Source organism: Sceloporus undulatus, chromosome 6 (assembly GCF_019175285.1).
Source record: "Sceloporus undulatus isolate JIND9_A2432 ecotype Alabama chromosome 6, SceUnd_v1.1, whole genome shotgun sequence".
Lineage (NCBI taxonomy): Eukaryota > Metazoa > Chordata > Lepidosauria > Squamata > Phrynosomatidae > Sceloporus > Sceloporus undulatus.
In genome coordinates, this window is record NC_056527.1 from 54171014 (window position 1) to 54196158 (window position 25145).

At 39.4% G+C, this 25145-nt stretch overlaps 1 protein-coding gene across 2 annotated transcripts in view; it reads left to right on the forward strand.

Moving 5' to 3' along the window:
• NEK11 (NIMA related kinase 11) overlaps positions 1 to 22091 on the forward strand; it is a 109637-nt gene extending 87546 nt beyond the window's left edge. The window contains exons 16-17 of one of the 2 annotated variants that reach the window (XM_042477344.1): positions 7416 to 7512; positions 21491 to 22091. In XM_042477344.1, the coding sequence (XP_042333278.1) occupies positions 7416 to 7512; positions 21491 to 21692 (299 nt within the window). In that variant the 3' untranslated portion in view covers positions 21693 to 22091. Of the gene's footprint in view, positions 1 to 3704; positions 3839 to 7415; positions 7513 to 21490 lie in introns of those variants that run through there. The other variant, XM_042477345.1, reaches the window with a different exon arrangement.
• The last annotated feature ends 3054 nt before the right edge of the window (positions 22092 to 25145 follow it).

Consider the following 25145-nt stretch of genomic DNA (forward strand, 5'->3'; position numbering starts at 1 on the left):
AATCTGGTTACTCATTTTAGCCACCTACGGAAGGATGCCAGGCTGAATCGACCTTGGTGCCCCTGGCTGGTATTGAACCTTGTGATTGTGAGTGACTGGCTGCAGGACAGGCAGCTTAACCCATGAATTTCATAGGGTTTGTTTAGGCAAGAAACTTTCAGCCCATAGGCCTCTCTTTGCTCACTTTTGCAGTTTCTGGTGCCTTGTTAGGCTGAGTGAAGTGGTCACCCAAGTCAGCAGATGATGTCAGGGGCCATCATACCAGATTTCTGACCATTCTTCTCTGTTGTAGGACAGAGCAGTGTGAATCAAGCTGCCTTCTCTACATACCCCCCTAAGTTATGCTGCTGCCTTCAGGTCCAGTAGAGAATGCTGTCCCATCAGCACTGTAAAAGTGAGAATCAGCTGCCAGTCAGGTCAGCTTCTGTAGGTTGTAGAAATGGGAGCAAGTGATATAATCTTTTTCCTTCACCTCCAGGAGCCGTGTTTCTTGAGCCAAACATGTGACCTCTGAAAAGAAGCTCCACATTTATAACCTGTATGTGGGTCTTGTACAGAGTTTTGGATAAATGTGTAAATACTGAGAAGATCCTGAGATAGTCTAGTCCTCCCTGACTATGCCCATGATTGTTTGCAATGTGAACAACTTTAAAAGGGGATTTGGCATTTTTTAAAGGATTCCAGTTATCAAACGCTAGGGGGGGGGCAGCCAAGATGGTCTAAGATCTGGAAAACAAGCCCTATGACTTAGGGATATGGGTGTGTTTAGTTTGGAAAAGATAAGATTGAGAGGTGACATTATGGCTATACTGCAATATCATATAGATGTAATGTAGAAGAAGGGCCAAGCTTGTTTTCTTCTACTGCTCCAGAGACTAGAACAGGAACCAGTGGTTTCATATTAGAAAAAAAGACATTCCACCCCAAACATTAGGAATGATTTTATTTTTTACTATAAGAACTGTTTGACAGTAAACAGCCATCTGCCTTGACTGCCACTCTATTGACTGCCTTGGAGAATAGTGGACTCCTTCTTTGGAGAGCTTTAAACAGAGGTTGGAGGCCATCTCTCAGGGGATTTTATTTTATTTTATTCATACTCTGCCTCTCTCCTGGCAAGAAATTCAAACCAGCTGAGAAAAAAATTAAAACAAAGTCTAGTTTTGTGCATTCCAGTACAGAAAGGACAAGATGGCCCTTGCAGTCCTTCTAGTTATAAGTTCTATGTTTTTGTTATTCCAATAGTTAGGGAACACAAGGAGGAAAAAGCTGTTGCTTTCTTGTTCTGCTTGCAGGCTTTCCATTGCCATCTGATTGGCCACTATGCAAACAGAATGCTGAACTAGATACACCTTGGGTCTAAATCTAGCACAGCTGATTTTATTATGTTTTTTCATATTCTGAAGCAAAGAAACAGTAATCGCAAAGGACAGCAGTTGAAAACAAAGGTTCAAGAAATGCTTGAAAGCAAACAATTGCAATACTAAATGCTATACGTGTCGTTTCTTGTATGGTTCTCTTGTAATGTTCTTTGTTCTCATTTTGTTACTTTTGTTAAATCTATACACAACATATTGATTTTTCCACTTTCCAGCGATGTATTAACAGCCTTTTGTGGATTTAGTTGTTTGTTTTCAAGCACATTCTAGATCTTAAACTAAGTATTATTTATGGGCATTCTCATCTTAAATATTTCTTCTCAAATATTGCAAGTGTATGTGCCTAACAAGTATATGGCAGTGATGTAGGCTTGAGTCAATTGACTCAGACATAATTGGTCTCGCGTTGCTGCAGTGACTCGACTTGGACTCCACTCAGACTCTACTCTGACTCTACTGGGCGATAAATGATATAAATGCTTGTATATTCTTAGCAACCCACTTGCTGGCCTCATTCACTTTGAGCAGCATGCAAGATCTGGCCCCAGAGTGTGAGGCACGTTTCTCAAAGAGGAACAGCAAATGTGCTAAGAAACTGGCTTCAGGCAGAAGGATCATTCTAAAGCTTTTGAAAAGCTTTGGAAGGCTCCTCCTATGTGCAGTGAAGACAGTCTGCTGAGCAGACATCAGGCCTAACATATTTGCTATTATCCTCTGAGAAATATGCCCCCCCCTGCTTTTTTCCTGTTAACGTATCTCTCAGATTTGAGACTTGACTTGACTCAAGTCTCAGATCTTGCAAGGACCTGAGACTTCACTTGAGACTTGGATGTAGAGACTTGAGACTTCACTTGAGATCTGGAGTAAAAAAACTTGAATATATCATTGATATGATGGTATCTTTGAATTAGGATGCTCACGCAGATGTCCTATCCAGTTGCCAAAAATGTTCAGGGACCTGTTGGATGTAGGCCTTTTTTAGCATAGGTTTAGTGCATATTAGCTACATATAGCAAGACGTTGGACATATTAAATGTATATTTGGAAGGGTTGTAGTAATGCTACCGTATTGACGTAAAAGTTGGTGTTTCACAATCAAACACTAGTTTACTAGGGCTGAATTCCCATCCTCCCCTCTTCCACCTACCACTTTCTTTCTCAGTAAATTAAGTTAAATAATTTCAATATCCATACAAATTAACATTATACAGTACTTGGTGTATGAGAGGTCTAAATAGTATTTCTTTAAGGGGGGGTGTTGAATTTTAAAATATCAATTTTCAGTTCATTAACATTAATGAATGCTAACATTCATTAAATATTTACTGATTACAAGTTGCAATAAAATGCAATGTAGTTATTATAAAGAATGGCCAAATGAAATTGTTTTATGTCTTCTACAGTGCCTCAAATTATGTAACAGTTAGATGGCATACGTTGCACAGATGTATCTCTTCTCCCTACTAATTTTATGGTATAAATGTTTGTTGGAAGTGGTTTTGAAAGCAGAGCATGTAGGTAGTTTATAGCAAAGGGCATCCATTTTATTACCACATAATTGCTTTGTGATCATAGATATTTACATGAGTTGCAGTCTGTTTCACAATATTAGTGAGACTTACTTTTGGCATTTGTTTTGCTGATTGAACATCTAGATTTTGACAAGAATATTTTGAGTTGCCAGCAATCATTCAAGGACAAATCTGTGATATTAAATCAAGATCAACTTGTACTTTTCCCCTTTAGTTAATAAAACGATGTAGTTGTTGGATCAGCTTTCACATTGCAAGATATCTACAGATAGATTTTCTACTGAGGTGAGGAGTTTAGAGCGTAACTGCCAGTAGTTCTTATCCATGAGTGGGAATCATGTGGCCCACAGACTACATATGGCTCCTATAGTACACATAAACACACAGAGACATACACACCAATTAGCGGAAAGGGGTGAAAAAAGGAGAACCCTAGCTAGCTCAAGAGGCTATAATTCTCCTCTAAAACAAAGTGTGCCCTTGAACTATTTTTTTAGCCAAACTACTACTTGTTAAATAAAAAAGAGAGTAACCTTCTGGTCACTATTGGCTTCATCAGGAGGGACTGTTGTGGTTTGTGGCTGGTCAAGGATGGGGGCCTTCCATGGTTGTTCACCCCTGGTTTTTAAAAAAAATGCAGTTCAGTAGTGATGCAACAGTATAGTGTGGCTTACAAATATTCCTGCATACTTCCTGAGGTAGAAAATAAGAAAGTGAAAGGCAATGATTAAACACTAGCAATTTCTGATGAGCATAATTTTTGTTTGTTTGTTTGTTTGTTTTACTTAAACAGCACCAACAGGAATGAAGTGATGGCTGGAAGCCACTTTGTCTGATCAGAGTCTGACCCAGCTACTTTGGTGTCTACAAATAGCTACTTCCAGAGTTACATTAGTGCAAGATGGTCAGCATGTGACTCCAAGAAGGGTTCCGTTATCTTGCTCAGTTATATATGTAAAAATGTATATTCTGTTTGCACATCTTTAAAAAAATGAACATTACTGAATTTTATTTAAAAGGATGAACATTATTGAATTTTATTTATTTGGTATAATTTTCAGACTATAATATATTATAATTTTCATAAAATGATATTTATGCTAGGGTAGTAATTGTGCAGTTCTCCAGCTGTTGTTGGACTACACCTCCCAGCAGCCCTAGCCAGCATAGCCAATGGTGAAGAATGCTGGGAGCTACAGTCCAAAAAAAACATTTGGAGGGCTGAATGATGAACTATGCAGTTTAGAACAACAGAATCACAGTAGACTCAAAATAATAAAAGAGTATATAACATTAACAAAACTTAATGCAAAAACAAAAATTAAGAAAAAGCAAGGAAGTCGTTTCAAGAAATGTTGCTTCTGCTTCATTGTCAGATGGTAGTTGAGCAGCTGTGTTACCAGAAGCAAAGCCATCACCTTAGATGGCCTTTTGAAAAGGCCCGTTAGATCTATAAATAGGAAGGCAGGTTTTCAGGTAATGTGTTCCTGAATTGTTTAGGGCTTTATGTATTAATTAAACAATCTTGAGGGCATCTTCAGATCTGGAAACACATGTATGCATCTAACTGGCAATGTGTCCTATCTTTGGTGTATAGTTGGAAGTGGTGTTAATTCAAGTTTTCTGGATTTGTCCTAAGGATTGTATCTTGCCCTAATTTCAGAAGTGTGGTCCCTTTGCTTCTGCTCGCTGTTGGTTTCTTTGCTCTTCATTTTGGGACACGTGAGGATTTGTGGCAATGGCTGGTTGCATGAGTTTGTGATAGGACCAGAAAAAAGAAGTCCATTTTATAACACCACTTTGTTGTCCATGCAGTTCCTCCTTGTGCTCTCACAGCAGCCCTTGATACTTTCCAGATATTTTCTTTGTAGTAATATCGCTGGGTGGTTGTTATTGTTGTTGTGTTCACAAAGCCCTTCCACCACATACAGCCGGAAAACTTCTTAAAATCAAATAAACTGACCTGTCATTTAATGTCATAAACTGTCCACTATAATCTCAGATCTTTCACTCTGCAAAACAATTTCTGCAAGATCATACTTACTGGAAAGGGACCTAATTTTGTGTTTGACAGTGTATGTGTGTGTGCATATATATATATCTCAAAGAAAGCATTTAGACTGAGGCTGAGGCCTCAAAAAAGGTGAGAATGCTATTTTTAATAACATAATTTCAGATTATAAAAAGATGAAGGATTACATAAGTGAAACCACTTGGGAGTTGCTCAGATAAGGGCATGCAAACCACTTACAAACAGAGAGAAGCAGATATATCTGTCTACTGAAAGATACAGCAATTACATTAGGACAGTGACAATAATCCCAATTTATCCTTGGTGGATTAAAAGAAAACATAAATAACCTAAAGTCAGTTTTGCAAGATTTTTTGGACTTTAAATGCACACTCTATCTTTAAAGGCACATAACGGCTAGTGTAGAGAAAAGTAATTCCCTCGTCCCTTTAATAGTCAAAAAACATTAGCTTGTACATGTAGCTTCTTGGGCAGTTATGGTTCTTTATGGTCTCTGTGACACACACGGGTTATTTGCACTTGCGTAGTGCATCTTTGGATCCTTCTAGAATAGTTACATAAGCTCTTGGGTGGTAGTTTCACAAGATTCCTCAGCTTGGCTTCTCTTCGTAGTCTCATTGGTAACTGATGCAGTAACAAGGCCACTCTTTGATTAAAATTTCTTAGTTATGCTCTCAAAATAATTGGAGGATTACAGTATCTTAAATTAATTGGAAGATTAGGTATCTCAGAATTGTGGGGCATAAATTTGGAGTTACAAAAGCATGAAAATAATGGTCACAATCATTACATTCCTCTATATTTATTCTCTCCTGTTATATATCCACTAAGTCCCCAGACTGCATCCATTCACCATTTATTCCCTCTGGTGGTTTTGAAAGCTTGTTTAAATTTTTTTGTTTCTTTTGGGTTGAGCTGATAAAAAATATTGCCACAAAATAGACTTTGATTACATATACTTTGGAATTAGTCTTATGATCAAAATGGCTACCCCTGCATTTGTACAGTGGTACCTCGGGATACGAAATACCCAGGTTACGAATTTTTCGGGATATGAAAAAATCCCATAGGGATTTATTGTTTCGGGTTACGAAAGTTTTTTCGGGTTACGAAAAAACTCCGGCGCTATTTTAAATGGAGCCGCGGCAGAGCCGCGGCTTTTTCCCCATTAGCGCCTATGGGTTTTCGGCTTACGAAGGCTTTTCGGGTTACGAAAGTGGCCGCGGAACGAATTATTTTCGTAACCCGAGGCACCACTGTACTTCTGGAAAAAAGATGGTTGCTGTGTGGTTCCTGTGTGACCTCAGCATGGGACAACATGAACTGTTGGAAACTTGTACAGAGCTCACAGGCTTCACATCAGTTGCTCTTGTAGTGTAATTAATTTGAGTACAATACTTCATTTTCTTCTTTAAAAAAACAAAACATAAAATAATGATAGCAATAGTCAAATGGATGTCACCGATTTCAAGGGAATAAATGCACAAGGTGCAGGATTGTCACCAACAACAGACATGCAATTCATCACCATGCCAATTTCATATCAGAATTGTTCACAACACCAGAATGTGAAATGCCTTATACATTTTTTCCCTCTCAGATTTGTGTCCCATATATCATCTTACTTTCATTTACAGAATCTTTGTTCAAAACAGCACTGTTGGACAGCCAATTCCACAGAACTATGAGATGCCTCTCACTGTTACTGTCAAGACTGAGAACAACACGAGCCATTACTTTTATTGTTGGGTTAGCAACCAACTTGGAATTTTAAAAAATGATATATAAAGCAGCAAGGGCAATTTTTATCATAACTTCATTGGGATAGGAGATGTTTTACTCAAATTACCCCCCTCCTGGCACAGCAATCAGAATTAAAGCTCACATTGATACCAATGGTGATTGTTGGGTGCAATGTACAGTTTAAATCAGGATAATAGCTCAGAATAGAACCCTCATGCAGTCTGAAATCTATATGAAAATGAGGGTAGGACATGCCTAGTACGCTATGGAAGTATTGTCCACTCTACTCAAAATTTCATGCCAGGGTACATTATAGCAGCTTTGTTATATGCATCTATAAAAAAAGAAGTTGTGACATGGGAGGGGGGAATCTTTTTTCTGTAAATATCTGGGCAGAGGGTGGCAAAGGAGATACTCAAAAGTGTTTTGTTATGCAGTTTGTCATTACCATAGGAGTTATGCAAGAAAAAGTCTCCTTTACAGAGCACTGTGATGTTTTAGTATGCACTATTGAATGGAAAATGGGTACAGTATTGTGCTTTGTCTGCCCACTCAAGCAAGTTCCCCTAATGTGTATTTAATAAGCTAATCCATCTTTAATTAATGCAGCATTTTCCTGTGACAAAGGTGACTGCTCCCCCTTTCTTGATTGCCCTTGAGGAGCACAGGATTAGATTTGCAGGAGTGACGAGGGTGAATGAGCATGTGCATCTTTGCATTGATTTGTAGGTACTGGAACTGCCACCAAAATGACTCCACTGAGACCCAAGGGATCAAGAGCTCTCAACGACACCATGGCAGCAACCAAGCTGAGACGTATGAGGGAGTAAGTCGCCTTTTAAAATGTTAGCTGTAGACAGGAATGTTGGCTTTTGCAAGACATTAGAACAAAAGTAACTTTGATCCAGCATATTCATTTACATTCTAATACTTTGCTACAGCAGCTAATACTCAGTGGTTAAGTAATGCATCAGAATCATTCTCATGAGCTTTGCACAATGTCTTTCATTTCTTTTGAAGTAAGATCACAGTTTGTAGTTCTCTCAGAACTGGCCATTCTTCACTTCTGTGTTATATGGGTGAAACTCCTGCCTATTTAAATATTCATAGTCAGGACTGTCCTTTTTCTCTTTTCTGCTGTCTTTGAAGATTAAGGCCATCAGTGGCTACTAGTCAAGATGGCTAGTCATCTCTACTATCAGGATGGGTGAGTGTTTCTCTACCTCAGCTGTTGGCGAATATGATATAGAGCTTTCCTGGTGAATTTCCCATACACAACTGGTTGTGTCTGATGCAGCAGGGATCTGATTTTATAATGCATGATGTCAAGATAGATAGATAGATAGATAGATAGATAAGGAATAATTGTCATATGCATTAATATATAAGAGAATGATCACATTTCATCGCATTCTATGCCTGAGGTTTTAGACTAAATTCTCATAGCCTTCAGCAACAGAAATCTGTGGGGTTTATCGTCACCCAACTAAACCAGTTTTGTATTTTGCTTGTATTTTAGTAATGTGAAGCAAAGGCAGCAGGAGTATTAAACAATGTGAAATTATACATTAACTTTTATTATCTTAACCAGGGCATTCTTCTATTCAGTCAGCCATAGTTTCCCATCATGAGCCACTTGTAAATTCTAATCCATTAGTGAGAGAGAGAAAGTGCCCTGACAATGCCACAAACTCTAGAATAACATGTAGACTGCAGCAATGGGCAGGGATGAATGGAGCCAATATTTTCCTCTTCCATTGTGGTGTCTTCTTCCCAGGCTCCCTTGAATTGTTTTCTGGGCCTGGGAAGTCAGCCAATTGCCAGCTGCTTCCCTGGCACTGAAGGCTTCAGTTAGGTCCATTTGGAAAGTATAAATTCAGGGCAAGTCATTATAGCTTAGACTGCCTTCCCACCCACCCACTATAGTTTGACGATATAGTTTTGAAACAATAGTTTCAACTTAGTTGATCAGTGATGTTTGGCAATTTACTTGTTCTGTCTCTATGTCATACATTGTCACAATTTTGGGTGATGTGGTATATGGTAAGATCTAGCTTGATTTAAGAGTTTGGCTTGAAACTTGCCATCCCCACAGGAGGTATCCAATTTTGGGACATCATAGGGGAGATATACAGTGGTACCCCGGGATACGAATTACCCAGCTTACGAATTTTTCGGGATACGAAAAAATCCCATAGGGATTTATTGTTTCGGCTTACGAAGGTTTTTTCGGGTTACGAAAAAACCTCGGCGCTATTTTCCGCCACCGGAGGGCAGCAGAGAGCTATTTTTTCCATTAGCGCCTATGGCAATTCAGGTTACGAAGGTTTTTCGGGTTACGAAATTAGCCGCGGAACGAATTAATTTCGTAACCCGAGGTACCACTGTAATGGTAACCTAAACTTGTGGGTCATTAACTGCCTCATCCCAGGTGGCAAGAGAACTACCCAAGTGGCTTCCTTGTCACCATTCTCTTGCTGTGTCAGAAGGCGGAGTTGGGTTGGGTCGTTCTGCACCCAAGTTCCATCTCTGTCTCACACCATGCTTCATGCATATGCAATGTAATGTCAATAAAGTTGTGGTCATTTCATTTCCAATCCATTTGTTTGTGGGGTCACTTGCTGTTGTCCTTGGCTCCTTCATCCTTGCACCATAGCGGTAGCTAGACCTGCAGATAGTCTTAATATGCTAGAGAACTGATGGACATTCTTCTAGTGGTGAGAGAGTTTGAAAGATAGCAGTTAATCTGTACCATTATGTACTAAATCATAACTCTCTAATATTTAATTTGATTTGGACTCAAAGTATTTGTAATGTATTTGCTTGGCAAAGGCTATTCCCTCTGAAAATTGGAGTGGGCAAGGGAATTGTCTGCTTCTATTGGGATATGCAAGAGCAAAAGGACTGAATACGTAGGAGAGTTTTGGTTCTTCCAGACTGCCCTATTTTAAAACAAATTTCATCAAACAGTTTTGAGTTTTCTTAGGAGTTCAGGGGGAAAGCTGCAAATGGACAAAAGAAGCAGGACTTAAGGATAGGAATTGCTCTGATTCTCAGCGATAGCTTGCAATATCAGATGTGTGGAATTATTATCTGAGCCTGTTATCTGTTGGGTGAAAATTTGAAACTAGCCCATATGACTCTGTTCAAACCTATGCATTTTCTGTACCTTAAAATTACACAAACTTTGGACTGTGGTTTTGCAAACTGGAGATTGTAACTGTGCATTTGATTGTTTATTACAGTGCAAATTTTTAGTTATTATTGAAAATCCCATCAACAGAGTTAAAGACTGTTAGTAAATATTTATATTTACAGATACTAGTAAATATTTATATTTACAGATACTAGTAAACATTAATATTTACAGATAAATAATTTATAAACATATGTACAAATTAGTAAGTAAATATTAATCTGCAAAGGAAGGACAGAGGATTGCAGACTATAGGAAGCAAATTGCTTCAACTGGAAGTTTATATTTCCTGCCTGGGGATTATTTAATTTCAATTTTACAGTATAGTGTGTACATTATACAGTATAGCACGTACTGTATAGTATGGAGGTATGAAGGGATATTCTCTAGTAATTTCCTTACATTCTTTGTAAATGTATCCCACATTTGTGAAAGGGGACTTACGTTCTGCAACCCTTTCACACTATACAATATGATTTCACTTTAACTACCATGGCTGCATTCTATGGAATCCTTGGGTTTGTAGTTTGATGAGGCACTATAGCTTTTTGGCTGAATATTCTAAAAAAACTTCTCCCTATACTGAACACCCCAGGATTCATTATTATGGAAACATGTCAGTTAAAGTGGAATATGGTGCTATAATTGTGTAGTATAGAAGGACCTTTAGTTGATAGTGGGTGATACTACCTGCAAGGTTTCCTTGAATTACCTGGGAGTGACTTACCTGAATTACCTGGGGATGACTTCTCTTCTTATGTCTCTCCTCCCCGAGAGGCCCCTGCACTGGGCCATGTCAGCCTTGCTAACTGACCTTAAGTCTCTTCCAGCTTACTGCTTAGTTCCCTAAAGAGTACCCTAGGACCACTGCCTTCCCTACAGGTAGGAAAAACAGCAGTTCCCACTATCTCCCTGTCCCACACGGGGCAGCCAATGAAAATCCTGGACTTTCTGAAATATCAATAGATGTATTCAGTTACATTTTGAACTCCAAAAGCTTTTGCTTAATCAATACTCAGAAGTAAAATATTCCTGGACTTGCAAGTTGCTCTAGCAATCCTTTGGTTGACGAACAGGGCTTTGTATTTCTGAAACTCCCACCATTTTTTACAGGCTGCCTTTCTTCTCAGGACTCTTTCGCAGCATTATGATTTGGCCATTGCTGTATGCCTGACTGCAGAATAACAGGAGACATACATAATAGGCTTAGCATTTATATCTTTCTCCTTTCAGTGATAGAATCAAAAGAAAGAAAAGCACTAAAAGGAAGAAAATGACTCTAAATACATAGTGTTTCATGTGCCTTTACAAAGACACCAAAGAATGCATACAATAAGTCAGAGTTTAATGGCCATGAACTTTACAGTGCAGTTTTAAAAATTCAAGAAAAATGCGGATGGGCAAAATGAAAAAGCTTTCATAGACCAGCATTTAAGTAAATTAAAATCTTGCCGCACAGCAGTGAATGCCTCTCAGTCAGCCTCCAGTGTCTTCTACTCAGCAGCATGCCAGGATCCGGCAGAAGGCCTTAGCATTACCTGCTGAGTGTAAGTAAAACTGTCTTTCAGAAACTGCAGAAGAAAGACATTTGGTGCTTTGGGTGTTTTCCTCTTGCTCTGCACTGAATGACCATGCCACTCCTGTTTAAAATTCACAGGGGTTGTGTCTATAAGGCTCTAGTGCATATACTCTTGACATCAAATGTATGATTTGTTTTAAAAATTCAGAAAGAAAGGTCATATTGAAGTAATCGACTGAGCACTGCATGATCTTTAAGGTCAGCTGACAACCAAGTGAAGAAAAACTTTGCAATTTTGTCATGAGGTGGTCTGTAATCCATGTGAAGGAAAGCTGTACACACTGATCTAGAAATAAAGTTCCATTGAACCATGGGTAGGACTTTACTATTAAAAAGGGGGACTTTCCAAATAGTGTCTTTTGCCAGAAGACAAAACCCTTTTTATTCAAATAGGCCTTCATCTTTTGACTGTGGGACAGAAGAATGTTTCAAGGTTTTGCTGTACTATGTTTTCAATGTGTTTTTAGCTGTTTTAAATCAGTTTTAATTGGTTTGGTTATTTAATGGGCTTTACACTTTTGTACTCTATATTCTTTTAGCTGTTTTGTTTTAACTTGGATTGCAAGCCACTTTGGGTCTCATTTTTGGGAGAAAGGCAGGAATATAAAACATTTTTTCTAATAAGATGTGATTCAGAAATTTACTTCTGGGTCACTTCCTGTTAGAAAAGGGGCTTTTCCTGAGCTGAAAATGGCTCAGAGGGGGCCACAAATATGGTGAAATTGCTCCATAGGAAGCATTTCAGGCAAATAAATAAATAAATAAATAAATCCTTTTTTTTCCAGCAAGTGCAGTAGATTTGCCCTCCCCACCCCTAATGGTTACCTGTCACTGACATGCTGCACTAGGGCTGGGTTTATGCAAAGCCTAAGTAAGCTACACGTTAGAGCAGTGGTTCCCATACTTTGGTCCTCCAGGTGTTTGGGGCTTCAACTTCCAGAATCCCCAGGAGCTTATCACATGAACTTTAAAACCGGATGTGGGATGGAGGCAGGGATTATCACATGCTGAATTGCCACCTAATTGCCACCCGCCATCAGCCTGGGTCCAAGCCAGGTCCCAGCTGCAATCCACCAGCATTTTTTCAAAGTAGGAAGGTTTCCGGCCTCCATCCTGTGTTCCAGCTGTAGCCCAGGAGGTTTGAGACATTTTTAAAGTTCATGTGATAAGCTCCCCAGTCATTTTAGCCAACAGTCAGGGATTCTGGGAGATGAAGTCCAAAACACATAAAGGACCAAAATTTGGGAACCAGTGCTTTAGAGCCTCAGTTTATGAGGGGCCTCTATGTTTAGCTCTCCCAAGAAAATTTCAAGTTTTACATATTTTTGATAATGCTATGTGGCCTCTTAAAAGTGTCATGATTTAGGGGCTCAACATTTTTTAAATCTAGTTTGGCACTGCATGAGACCTTTTGTGGTATTTCTGAGACAAGTGGCTTACATGGAATTTTCCTGGCTCAAGTGTTTCTGTAGTCATTTATGAAGACATATGTGGCAATTGACTTTCCACATCCACTAGGGCATGGTGGTAACATTCATCATGATGAATGCAGAGTGACATGGTGGATTTCTGTCAATTCATACTGGCCGGGACAGCAGGTGGGAAAGCAATAAACTTACTTTTTTGTTGGGTTTTTTTTTTGTTTGTTTTTTGGTTTGTTTTTTTTTTAATTGATGGTTTGTTGCACTGCTTTCAAAAGGAAGAAAAACACCTATCCAGGCTCTAGGTTGGTATAGGTGACGGGCTCGATCTGCAAGGAACAAAGAAACTATAAACCCAGTGGTCCAAGGCCACTCCCACTTTGTGCCAGAACACCCTGTTTTCTGACCTAGAGCCAGAAGAAACACCAGCAGCGGGCGTTCTTGTTCGCCAAACATTTGCAGACATCTATTCTGGAAATTATCACCTGATACCTCTCATGAACTAAAGTGGCTTCCAAGTGTTAGCCTAGAGTCAGAGACACAAACTCTCTTTCTAATGAAAGAACATTTTTTTAAAATTCAGCAATTCTGAATTGCATCTGCTGTAATTTTGCAGTATCCTTCTTCAGCAATGTGAACTTCGCTACTGTCATTCTGTTTATTTTCATCTCACAGGACAGCATGGATAGCTAGGTAGGCTGCAACTATTCAACAGCTCTTTCTGGGCCTGGCCAGGCAGTGGGGGACCAGAAGGGGGCAGGCAAGAGAGGAAGCAGGAGGAAAGAGGCAAGCATGCACTGGTGGCACAGTGGTTAAATGCCTGAACTGCAGCTACTCACTCACAAACCATAAGGTTGCAAGTTCAATACCAGCCCAGGGGCTCTAGCTCGACTCAGGCTTGCATCCTTCCGAGGTTGCTAAAATGAGTACCCAGCTTGTTGGGGGCAATTAGCTTACACTTTGTAAACTGCTTAGGGAGTGCTTAAGTGCACTGGTATAGAAATGTACTTGCTATTGCTATTGCTCATGGGTGCTTCACTGCTGCAGGTCCCTCGGTGAAGAGGAAGCTGAGGCAGCAGACTGATCTGCTGCCCCCAGCTGTCTCCTCAAGAAGGAAGCCGAGGCAGCAGAGGAAGTGAAGTAAGTGTGCTCCTTCCATCCCCTCTTGCTGGCTCACTTGCCTAGCTGCCCCCAGCTGCTTGAGCAGGTGGCCAAGTGAGTGAGCGAGGCAGAGGCCAGGGAGGGCAGGCAGAGGAGTCTGCCGATACCACCACATCCTGACACACTTTGCAGGATCTGGGCGGTCGGTCAGGAAGGGGGGGCAGGTGAGCAAGGCAGAGAGGGAGTAGAGCCAGCTGCCACCGCCTCCAGCAGCCCTCTGCACCAGATGACACCAAGGCTAGTGATGTCACTCGATATAGTTGGTTTCCAGTTTAGGGGACCTGAAGGTGAGGGCCTCCAGAGTGTGTCCTGTGTATTTGGAAAAATATGTATTCAGCTGGGAGGAAGGTCTGCTTCTGTTAGCTAAGGGAGTGTGAGCTTTCTTTGCATTAATTTCTTGTCTTGCTTTCATATATCCTGTGGATGTTCTTAATAAATGCCCAGTCTTGTAAATCAGCCAAGGCTAAATCAGATGGATGAACTGACATTTCAGCATAGTCTTGATGTATGCATACTACTTCATACAGTGACTCAGAGGTCTTGGGTGTTCAAGGCTGGCCTGCCTCCTTGTGTGCTCAAGGCATTTTTCCCCCCACATGTTCTCAAGAGCATGCACAAAAAGATTGCAGAACTGGAAGAGAATAGGAAGCCTGTACAATGACATTCTTGAACAGGCATGGGCAACTGTGGCTACATGACACATGAAAACAACAGTGGTGGATTTTAAAATAAAAATAAAATATACTACTAAGCCCATTCACACTACCCAACAACAACAACAGTTTACTTCATTCGCTGCAGTCTGAGCTGAGACTACAAAAGCAGACTGGATGCAATTAACTCAGTAGAAGGAATGGAGAAGAGAAAGTGAAGTCTTGTCCTTCCTAAACGCAGTACATAAACTCCAGGGTTTCTCTTAAAATAGTACTTTTGTGTGTGGTTTCTCACTAATAACTTTGCTTCTTGTTGCCTGGCCACACCTTTTTGACCACCCTCTGGGTCTAATTTGGGTCTAATCTGCTGTGATGCATTCAAATATTTTATTCCAAGTCTCAAGTCATGTCTCAAGTCTCTACCTTCGAGTCTTAAGTCCTTACAAGATACTTTCAAGTCAAGTCTCAAGTCTACTGCTCCTAGAAAAAGCTTTAGAAGGCTCCTCTGATGTGCAATGGGAACAGATGCTGACTAGACCTCAACCACTACCTCAAGCTCATTGCCAAACATGTTTGCTATGCTCTGGGCTTAATGTGGAAGTTGATGTCTACTCAGCAGCATGTCCCCAATGCATATTGGAGAAGGCTTCTAAAGCTTTTCCTATGAGCAGCAGGCAAGACTCACCTCCATAGTATGGGGCACATTTCTCAGAGGGAAACAGCAAATGTATTAGACAATGAGTTTGAAGTTGTAGGATTTTTCTAAAGCTTTTGAAAAGCTTTAGAAGGCTCCTCCAACGTGCAGCAGGGACAGACTGAGTAGACTCACTTCAAGCCCAGAATGCGGATCACATTTCTCAGAGAAGAACAGCAAACATGTTAGGCAAGGGGCTTGAGGCAGGGGTCTATAGGAAGCGAGGGCTTACCTTTTGGCAAATATGAAGTATTGCTTGCATCATGTGAATGACAGGCAAAAAGCAGTGAGTTGGAAGCACTGTTCAAAGGAGGAAAGCCATTTCCATTATGTGATGTTTCTGGAGTTAGGCCAGCAAGTCGGTCACTAAAAATACACAAGTCAAGTCAGTCTATCATTTACCGCAGTTGAGTCCAAACTGAGTAATTGAAGCAACCTGAGTCTGAGTCAATCAACTCAGATCTACATCACTACTAATCTTCACTGCAGAAATAATGCAGGTTGACACCACTTTAAATGCCATGACTGAATGCTGTAGAATTCTGGCATTGGTAGTTTTGTGAGATATTTAGCTTTCTCTGTCAGAGAGCTGTGGTGTCACAACAAACTACAAATCTCTTGATTCCAAAGAATGGAGCAATGGCAGTCAAAGCAGTATCAAACTGCATTATTTCTGCAGTGCAGATTAGACCATGGCCACATATGACCCAGTTTTCATCTGTGAAATGTTGACGGTTATGCCTAGTATCTCCATAAGCAAAAGGGACCAAAAGGGTCCAGTTTTTGTAATTTCTACTGAAGGTTCTATCAGTTGTTAGTGCATCCAAGGTTTTTATATTAAGGCAAAGTCCGCAACTGCATATTATATTAAGCACAATATTGTTTTAGTTGTCCAGTTAATTATTTTCATGTAATATATGGTTTAGGGGCAATAAGGGAAAGAGAGTGAGTTCTGTGTGTCTAAAGAGCAACTGGTTTTGTTGCAGTTCATACTATTAAAACAAAACAGCATCATAGACCTGGCTTTACACAGCTAATAAGATTTAAAAAAGAAAAGAACTTTAGCCTAAATGTAATTGTTACTTCCAGCTGGAATAGACTAATTGAATCAATAGGAATTTGAAAAGTCAACATATATATAAGTTAAATTGATTCAGTTGATCTCCTCTAATTCAGAATTATTATTAGATTTAGGCACATGTTCTATAATGACAGTGGGTGGGAGCATGCCTTGTGGCTCCCTGTATCTGCTTGTTCTATTATAAAAACATTTTCAGTATTTGAATTGTGGATTGTTTTCTGGCCCTACTAAGAATATCAGAGTATTGCAGAATGTAGAAATGACCCAAACTCGAAGGAATGTTGGTGTGCCCAGGGCCAGAAAACATAAGCTGCAGTAAAGTAAAGTTAAATGATAAATTAAAATATAAGCCAAGATTCTGCATCAGATATGTTACCATGACATTGTGGCTATGATCCATCTCTCAGTCTGACTTCCCTAAACCACCTTAAAATGCAGACAGCAGCACAGAGTTCTAGAGCTTAGATGAGTGGGTCAGCGAAGGATGAAGTGTCCAGCCTCCTTTCTGCAGCATGCGATGGTGCAAGGAGGAGAAGCAGACACTTCTGCTGAGTTCTTTTGTAACTTCTCGAGGCCCTCAGTGTCGGGGGGGGGGGGGGGGTTGGATTATCATCCTTCAATAACCTACTCATCTGAAGACCTCTATCCCTCAGTGTAGTTGGCTGGATTTAAGGTGAGTTTCAGAGGCATTTATGATCATGCCAATGGCTGCAATCATAGATGTGACTATCTGCTTTATCACACTAGCGGGCAAATAGGATTTAAAGGAGAGTTAAAATAGAGAAAACCAACCAAAGTATGTCACATCTACATCTGTTTGGCCATTTTTTAAAAAAAAAATGACATGGAACATTGTTTTTGTCGCAATATCTTACAGTAGCTAGGATTTTAAAAAGTACCCTAAGGATGAAAATAAATAAATGGGCCTCTTTTTTTGTCCTGGCTGTATCTGGCAAATAGCTGAAATTTGGAGAAATCGTCTGCATCTGTTTACCTGATAATGTTGCAGAATGCCTATACATGTAGGTCTAATTCTGTGAGGATTCTGCAACAGAAAATGACCGTTGGGAGACTAAAATGCCTCACTGTGTGTAGGAGAGTTAAAGTAGTGCTCTAGGATAGCATTTCATAGCAGAAGGTGGTTTACAATGGAAGAATGACAACTTTGAATCATAAAGGAGTAATATTAGTGAGCTCCTAAACTGTACACCAATCTTCCAATCATTGCAAGACAAAAGGTTTTTTGATGATATTTCTTGTATCTCAGTGTTATTTTTAATATTTGTAGAGTTTTTTAAATAAGCTTTGTGAGCAAAGTCACTTCTGTAACTGCAAAGTAATCCACAATTTATTTCAACACAGTGGCTAATGTTCTTTCTGATGATGCAGATGAAAGGTTATGATGGCTGTCTATCAAACACACAAGCCCACTTTCATCCTCATCTTATTATTCCAGTGTTTTGTATTGTTATTCCACTGTGATACATAATTGATTCAGCAGCTATAGCAAAATCTTTTTATCCCTAGTAGCAAATTAAACTCTACTTCTGCAAGGTTTCCCCCACTCCAGGAGCAGGGGCTAGGGACCATCCTTCAAATAAAGAAACATATTAAGCAAATATTTTTAACAAGCAAAGTTCTATTTCAGGAGGGGGGGCACCATCATATTTTTTATTTATGTCTCTTTATATATTCATGCATTAAAACTGAAAATGTTCCTCCTAAAAGCAAATAATTTGAAAAGCAAATATTTATATTAACTATGAAGCCAATGGTGTTCAGATGTCAGAACTCTGCCTCTGTAGACTGAAGGAGCTCTATTGGTATGGTATGTAATCTTGAGGATTAATTTCTCCAAAGTGTTCTGAATACAGCTTCCATTTCACTTTCTAAAATTGAAAGTTCATCTTCATATGGTTCTTCGTTGACTGAATCTGTCACCCTTTAATCTCTTTTATATAGTTCTCTTGTGTATTGTTTCCATTGTCTATTTATTTCTATTTGGTCATGTAATTTGTTCCCTTGCTGGTCACAGAGCTTCCCCACTCTTGATTTAAATTTCCCTTTTATTTCTCAAATCTTGTGGAAGAGATCTCTTGTTCTCCCTCTTTTGTTGTCACCTTCTGTTTCTCTGAATTAATTATTATACTAATGTTCCTTGTCCCTGCGCACAAGTCATTAAACAGTTGCATTCAGGGTTCTGGCTCTGTTTCTGTTATCTTTTACTTTTGCTACTTGTCTGTCCTTAACTGCTTAAAGAGTTTCATTGCTCATCCATTGGGACTTCTTTTTCTTTTTGGCTGTGACAATGTCTTTTTTTATTTCTCCCTGACAATGACTCTGGCTTCAGTCTAAAGACCCTGACTCCTGGTCACTTAGGCTTAATAGTGGGAATCTATTTTTCACATTATCTTTAAATTCTATGGGAATGTTCCTCAGGTTGTGTTTCAGTATAATGATTAGTTTAGTGTTCTTGTTTAGGTTAATTCTCATTTTTTATATTAGTAGTTCATGGTCTGTTCACAATCTGGAAATATTACCACCTATGATGCAAAGAACATTCAATAAAAGCATGGAACTAAAGAAAAACACATTTCTTTCCAGCATGTTGAACTCACCTTTTGATTATAAATAGCATATGATTACTGCTTAGACCCGGCACTCAACTCTTAATGAAAGCTATTCCGTGGTATGTTAAATTCATACTTGATTTAAGATTTTCCTAATCTAAGAATGTGAACTTTATGCTAGAGTTCCTCCAACTCAAATCTAACTTCAGATATTGGGAAATCCCAGGGCTTGGAAAACTTAGGTCCCATACAGATAGGCCAAAATAAAGCTGCTTTGAGTCACTTTGGAGATATGCTGTTTAAATGATGCATTCATACTAAGAGTCTGGAAGCTGTGCCAAAGCTGTGCTCCAGTCCTTAGGACTGGATCGTGGCTTTGGTGCAGCTTCTGGACTCTTAGTACGCATGCATTATATAAACAGCATACCTCTGAAGTGACTCGAAGCAGCTTTATTTTGGCCTGTCTGTATGGGGCCTTACTTTCCTGGAATACAGCTCCCAGAGTGCTCCCAACCTGTATGGCTACTGCCTGTGGTGGCTAGAAGTATTGTGAGATTTGTAGTCTTAAAAAAAACATGCTTTCAAGCTCCCAGTCTCAGGTAGCTGCTGCCCTTTCCACCTCACCTCTTATCTGCCATATGACTTTCTTTTGGGGAGCTGTGCACTATGCTGAATACTTGAAATGTGCTATGAATATTATTTTATATTATAGTTACACTGGCATTGGCAGACACAGCCTCTGGCTTATTGAGGGGTGCTCTGGGCAAGGTGTTTCCTAGCAGCCTCCATCCTTAGGCCTCTTTTGTAAGCTTACACTTACCATTTGTATAAATTTAGTCCCAATCTTTGGTGAGTTTATCAGGCAGCAGCATGGACCAACTGTGTCATGACTGCTGACAGGAACAGTTTCTCTCAGCAACATCTAGAGTTTAGAAGAGAATCATAATACCATGTGACTAGAGCTGCCACCATTTTGCCATACAATTGCATTTATTTATATATTTCATTTATATGCTGCCTTTCTTCCAGAGTGGGACCCAAAGCAGCTCACAGCAGGGACTCAGTCAGAACCCACAGCACAGTCTTAAAAAAACTATTAAAATAGTTACAATTAAAACAACTTAAAATAATTTTAAAACATACAAAAGTTAAGAACTAAATAAAACATACAAACCCCAATGGAAAAGCTTCCCGAGTCCCATCACATATTAAAAGCCTGCTGAAATAAAAAGCGTTTTGCCTATCCAGCAAAAGGAAAGCAAGGAGGAGGCCAGCCTATCCTTCCATGGAAGGGAGTTCCAAAGATTGGGACCAGACACTGAAAAGGCTCTCTTTCACATCTTTAGCAAGCAAGCCTGTGATGGTAGCCTTCCCCTGAAGATCTCAGTGTCCTTGCAGGTTCATAAGAAGACTTATGATTGTAAGCCTGAGGGCAGGGAACCGTCTGACTAAAAAATTGATGTACAGTGCTGTGTAAACTTACAGCGCTTTATAAATAAAGGTTAATAATAATAATAATAAAGACCCAGTAAAGTCTTGCACTGAGATCCGGTGAAGTATTGCAGCACATGTATGGGGCAAGGCTAAGATATGTTCTGGAATGAAATAAAATGACAGTAATTTCCAGAAGAGTTAGCATGTTGCAGTGGTTTGAGTGTTGGACTATGGTTCTGAAGCCCAGGGTTTGAATGCCCTCTCAGCCATGGAAACCCAGTGAGCAAGTCATGCACTCTCAGCCTTAGAGGGCAGCCATGGCAGACCCCCGCTGAACAAACCTTGCCAAGAAAATCCTATGGTAGCTCCACCATAAGTTGGAAACAATTCAGAAATCTTCAGAAACATGAGGTGGTGCTCTTCTCAGGTCTGTGTGCCTTTCCATTTATAAATTAATTAATGATTGCCAATCTATCGCTCTTCATCTAAAACCTTTTCTTAAACAAATGTTAGGTGATCACAGATGTACCTTTAAGGAAGTGTACAAAATTCTCAGTTTAAAATGGAGATTCTATTATCTGAAAACAAATGCTTTTTCTTTTCTTTTCTTTTAAACTACAGTCTTGCTCTTATTTGATGAATGTCTAGAGAATTATTTCTAAAGTGTGAGCATTCTCCTCCCTTATTCTAGGAAAATTGTTTAATGTATGTTTTGTAAAACAAAAAAAAAAAGAGGTTGTAAATGTGCATGCATACATTGGTTTGTTGTGATAAAATATCTAACAGAATTAGATGACAGAATTCTGTCTCCATTTATTTCATATGCTTCTCAAGATTATCTATCTATCTATCTATCTATCTATCTATCTATCTATCTATCTCCATCCTTTAATACCAGGAAACTATTTTGTTGACGTGTTACAGAAATGTGCCAGATATCTCTTCGATTATAGTAAGTGATGGGCTCTTATACATTATTTATAATCTAGCCTTGGCATTTGCCTCCTGTTGGCAGGTCAGCTATTCAGAAACTGGGAACAGAAATCTTTGAAAATGTTTACGAGTTCCTCCGCCAAGCAAGACGGGAAAATGCAAGTGAAGATGAAATCAGAGAATACCTGGAAAAAATGGTGTCTCGGGCAAGTGACTGTTTCGAAGTAGATCAGCTCATCTATTTTGAAGACCAGATACAGGCCTCAGAAGATGATACAGTGTGACATGTATCTCAGAATGGATTTACTTGGATTCTCTGAAACCAGTGAACATGGCAAGTTCTCAACTGGAAATAAGCAAGCATTTTGTGATATGGTTAGGGAGATGAGTAGCATAGAGATACTGATGGCCATTTTGCAGGCTGGTTATATGAGATAAAGAGCACTCTTCTTCATCTCCAAATAAAGTCAATCAGAGCTTTTCAGTGGATTCATACAGAAGGAGCATTGGCACTTAGATCTTGGCCATAATTTACTTGAAAAGTGCTTGAGGATGGTTATCAATCATACATATATATGCCTAATGATACCATTCAGAGAAACGGTGGTGTTCTGGAGCCTCCATCTGTCACTCCATCTGTGATTCAAAACATGCAAGGATAAGTGTGATATATGAGGTAGAAGGAACAAGGGAAACCACTTTATTTTGGCTAACGTATACCATGTAGAGATGAAGTGGGGAATGCAATTGATTTAGCACTCTTTTGATTATAAATGGTGGAGATGAATTCTCCAGGATACTTCAGCCAGCATTTTCACTGTGAAAAACAGGCATTGTGGATGAAATTGACTGTTGCCTGAGGGACCATCACAAAGTTTACCTTTCTTTTTTACTCTTTGTATCTCTAATTGACTCCTTTTTTGATTAATTTTCTGTTTTGAAAATCAATTTTCTTCCTAAGATATTACTATCTTCACACAGCAGAGCAGGTTTGGCTATGTGATGACATCACTGATAGTAAAGAAAGCTAGTCCAGCATAATGGCAATACTTTTTGAACTGACATTTTCCACATTCAGAACTAGCTTTGTTTTCTCTCAGAAATGTCACAGAACCATTTTGTATTCCCTAGATAATATCACCCAGATGTGTAGCTGGGGAAAAGAAAAATGAAGGCACTGATCCTCCAAATGACATCTTCTTTCGGTCCTCAAATGTCTAGCACTGTAGTAACTTAAAATTTCAATTGAGCATTTAGAGTTTAGGCATGGCAGAATTTTTAAAAAGGGTTGACAAAGTCACCAAGGAAATGCACACACAGCAAATGTAAGAGTTCTAGGTGTGAATGATTTTCAGTATTTCATTTTGCAATGTTAGTGATTTTGAGACTGAAGGAAAATTTCAGGAGGGGGCAGAATTCTTATTTGAGCTTTAATGTCCTCACTTTGTCCCCCACCGGACTGAAGCTACACTCTCAACATCATTGCTAATAGGAACATGAAGCTATTTTCCAAACAAGATGTGTTAAAGGTACAACCAGTCAGGATTGCATAGAGGCAAACTTATAATGAAACATGGCTGCTGCTATGCTTGTTACCAGTTGTGATCACTACCTATGCAGCAGAAATGGGGAGGATTGACAGGGAGAGAAGGTTGCGTGATTTTGTGTCAAGAATGGAGCACTTTCCCCTTGCATAAGCTCCATGAAAAAACAGGTCTTCCAAATGATCTCCAGAAAGACAGGCAGAAAACATTTAGAAGGATGGCTCTCCGCCATGACTCAGACCTATTGAAAAGTATTCCTTTTTCAAATACGTGTCATGTAAAAAAAATCATGCTTATTTCTTTTTATAATGTAACCTAGGGCCATGTTCAACCTAGACATCCTAGAAGCCTTTTTATTGTTATTCTGTAAAGCACACCCTTGTATATTAAATGGATAGTACAAACACTAAAATACTAGATTGCTCCCTGTATGCAAATTTTGTTCAGCTTCAGTTTATTTCACTTATGTTCAATTTTGTTTAGCTTCAGCTCACAATTAGCATTGTTCCTCATATGCTTCCTGGGTTCTGAGAGGCCAAGCAATGTAGTTTCCTCTGCCGAGCGAGCTGCTAATAGTCCATTGGGGTTTCAAGCCTCACCTATTTGATCATTTTTAAAGGACTGACTGATATCAGAGTATTAGAGTCGTCAGCTCCTGCGGCTTCAGTAATATGAAGTCAAAAAGAACAGCCCATGGGTGAATTAGACTACCTGGAGGTGTCAGCCACTCTGGTGTTCATTAAAAGTAACCTTTTCAGTCTGGAATTCATGCTCTCGCTACCCACACTGTCTTCAGGGAAACCTTTTCAAGAGTCCCAATTTTTTTTATGTATCTAAGAGAGAGAGATTCAGGTAAACACAAAAGCCACTTCGACTACTTTTCTTTTTATACGTATATCCTTTTTCCAAGGCAGACTGAGCTTTGAAAATATAAATTTCACTTTCGGCATAATTGATTTCTGAAATCTTTCCCTAATACAGTCTGCAAGTGATGGTCAATATGAAACAATCTTCCATCCTACAGGACATCAGCAGATCAGTTTCAGAGGTCTGGGATGTGTGGCATACATAGCTCTGACCTCCAAGAAAGGGGAATAGCCAGAAATCTTATTACATATATTACATATACGTATTACATATAAAAACAACACCCCTTTCTCTCCCAATAGGAAAAAGGCTAAAGGGCAACACACCCTTATCTCCCAGTAGTTAAAGGTTAAAATCTTTGCCTTTCAGTGAAAAGGGAGCAGAATGGAAGGGAGTTTCATAACCTAGGAGCAGCTCCTGAGAAGGCCATGTCCACACCAGATAAGCCTGTGAGGTGGACAGAGAGAAGGCCTTCCCTTAAAGATGGTAAGACCTAGGCAGACTCATGAAGACATAATGGCCTTTTGGATAGTCTAGATCTGGACCTAAGCCTGATGGTATACATACCCCAGTTGCCAGGTTCTTAACAAAGAAAAATAATGCATGTTCAGAGAACTATGGAGATTATCAGATGGGCGGAAAATCTGGGAAGAAAAAGGCATACTCCCAGTAATGTTGTGCAATCATGCTGAAGATATTCAGATGATGTTGCGCTTATCCAGGACTTAACCCATGAATATCCAGGAATGCTCCTGCACCAAACCATTCATGGGGAAGTCCTGGGAATGGTTTGTTGCTGGAGCATTCCTGGATATTCATGGGTTAAGTCTTGGATAAGCACAACATCATCTGATTTTCTTCAGCACGACTGCGCGACTTTGCCAGTAGTATGCCTTTTACTCCCGGGTTTTTTCCTCCATTTGATAATCTCCTATGTCATTTCCAAGATACAAGAAAATGAACTTCAGCATGGGACCTAATTCCATCCATGCAATAGAAAGACTTGTAAATCAGATGGATCTGTCTTTACTGAACCAAATCCATGGTGGTCTATTCCATTTGTTGCCAAGACCAGGGGATTTAATTTAGCAATGGTTGTCTAAATATTAGGAATATAACTTGTGATAGATGCCTTTACCAGTCTGATCATTTGGCTGTAATTGATTTTAAGTATAAATAAGAAAGCAGCTGCTGGTAAATTAATGAAGATTTACTGACCTGCATTCCTAATCCTTCATCTGTTCTTAGCCACTAGGCAAAGAAAGAGAATGAACAAATGGTGTTCAGTATTATAAGCAGGGCACCAACATAGCTATGTATTTTGCT